The 1,787-nt window shown below is 34.0% G+C and overlaps 1 protein-coding gene across 1 annotated transcript in view; it reads left to right on the plus strand.

Annotated features, from left to right (window-relative positions):
• The first annotated feature begins 989 nt into the window (after positions 1 to 989).
• The window catches only part of LOC109536643 (facilitated trehalose transporter Tret1-2 homolog), a 6,836-nt gene continuing 6,038 nt past the window's right edge, over positions 990 to 1,787 (plus strand). The window contains exons 1-2 of the mRNA XM_048664311.1: positions 990 to 1,035; positions 1,119 to 1,176. Of these exons, the coding sequence (XP_048520268.1) occupies positions 990 to 1,035; positions 1,119 to 1,176 (104 nt within the window). The remainder of the gene's footprint in view (positions 1,036 to 1,118; positions 1,177 to 1,787) is intronic.

A 1,787-nucleotide genomic window follows, 5' to 3' on the forward strand; every position in this document is an offset into this window, starting at 1 on the left:
TAAAGACAAAAGTTTTTGAGGCGAAATACCCAAAAAGAAGTTTGTAAAAAAATTAAAAAAAGCTTTTGTAATGTTTACATGTAATTAAGCCAATTCGATTGTAATGAGCGTCAGTTTGCTACCCTGCAAACTTAATGATTTTATTGTGAAAAAACTTCGTCTGTTGCATGTATCCACTATAGGAGAACGTAATGATTCAAATTAAAATCAAGCTACCGGACGAATCCACGAAGGACGACTTGTACAGCTTTAAAAATTAAGGTTGCTCGACTTTATTTACCAAAAGTTATTATTTGTTTATAAATTTATAGTGAAACTTTTCTAAAAGTTTTTCTAGAGTGGAGGACCTTAAAAGTATTTGGTCTTACAAAAATATTGTTGACAAAAATCTTGATTTTTGTGTCTCCTGAATAAACTTGTTTGCATGCCGGCAGGCTGATGGAAAAATTATAATAAAGCAAAATTCTTGCAACTGAAGGTAACTTTATTTGTACTCCCTTCGCTGAGGCACTAATGGAAGCCTTTATAAGAAGTCCAATTGAACAGCAAACTTGATACATTTATTTTGTATTAATGACTGATTTTTTAATCAACAGTGTATTTTATTTGTTCATTAGCTTCCAACCTTAATTATTTAAAATGATCAAAAAAAGCGGTCGGGAGCGATTAAAACAATTCAGATTTCTGACTTAGATCGAGTTAATTTATCATAAAACTCACTCTTTGCGCAGTAAGTAGGTGTATTGAAATGGGTCAACAGGTGAAATAATAAGAAAAGGCGTGGTGGCGATTCCTTGACTATTTATCGGACACAGTTCAGGAGGTTTGCTGCTATTGCGGAATTAACAATACTTCTTCGGTTCGCTTAATTCATGGTCACCAGTGCACCAGTTGGAGTACCATTGAATCCCCTCGTGTACCGAACAATGGTCCATTAAGACAATCGATTAGGCATTGGAAAAGTTCATTTAATTTCGCAAGTTTGAACGATGAGCTCGATTGACGACGATTCCATTGATGATGGCAAAGTGGAGAGTAAAAACTTGGTGGAAGTGGTGTATAAGCCGACAGTAACAGCGTCGCGCAATGGGCACAGAGATTCAATTCTTGAAGATGAGAAGAGGAAGGGAAACAGAGAAACGGCGTGTTGGTTTCTACATTGGGCAGCTATCACAGGTACGGGAGATAAGTGAAGTTTTTTGGAAATGGCAAGGGAAATTTCAATTTTCAACTTTTTCTTGGTCTCCAGCTAATTCCTTAGTTTTTCTTGCCAGGACAAGTGGCCACGTTTTCCAAAAAAAATTGAAAGCTTTAATGTTGAGAAATAAATTTGTTTTTTAATTTGTCCACTTTTTGTGTACACATAGATACACACAAAAATAGTTAATTAAGTAAAACGCGCAATTCAGCAAAAACTCTTCAATTAAATTTACAGGTTTTTGGGATTTCATAGAAAAAACGTAAAAAATTAATTGACTAAAACCTTTAAGCGGCAGGATTTGATTGCGGCTGATTCTTGATTGGACAATTGATAAGACAGTTTACGCTTAATTAAACAACATTTCCAAGAACCAACTACGTTGTATCCTGAATAAAAATTAATTCTTAAGTTGTAGATAAGTTCTATATTGTTGAGGCGAATTCATTTTTTTACTAACTTATTTTTGGGTATTTCGCCTCAAAAATGTTTGACTTTAAAAAAGACAGAATTTCCTCACGTCCTTTATTACAGATTGATAAATAGTGCTCCTATTTCGCAATAAGAACGAATTATTTATCAAAAAGTA

This window comes from Dendroctonus ponderosae, unplaced genomic scaffold (genome assembly GCF_020466585.1).
Source record: "Dendroctonus ponderosae isolate FM_Combo_2020 unplaced genomic scaffold, Dpon_F_20191213v2 Dpon_F_20191213_2, whole genome shotgun sequence".
Classification (NCBI taxonomy): domain Eukaryota; kingdom Metazoa; phylum Arthropoda; class Insecta; order Coleoptera; family Curculionidae; genus Dendroctonus; species Dendroctonus ponderosae.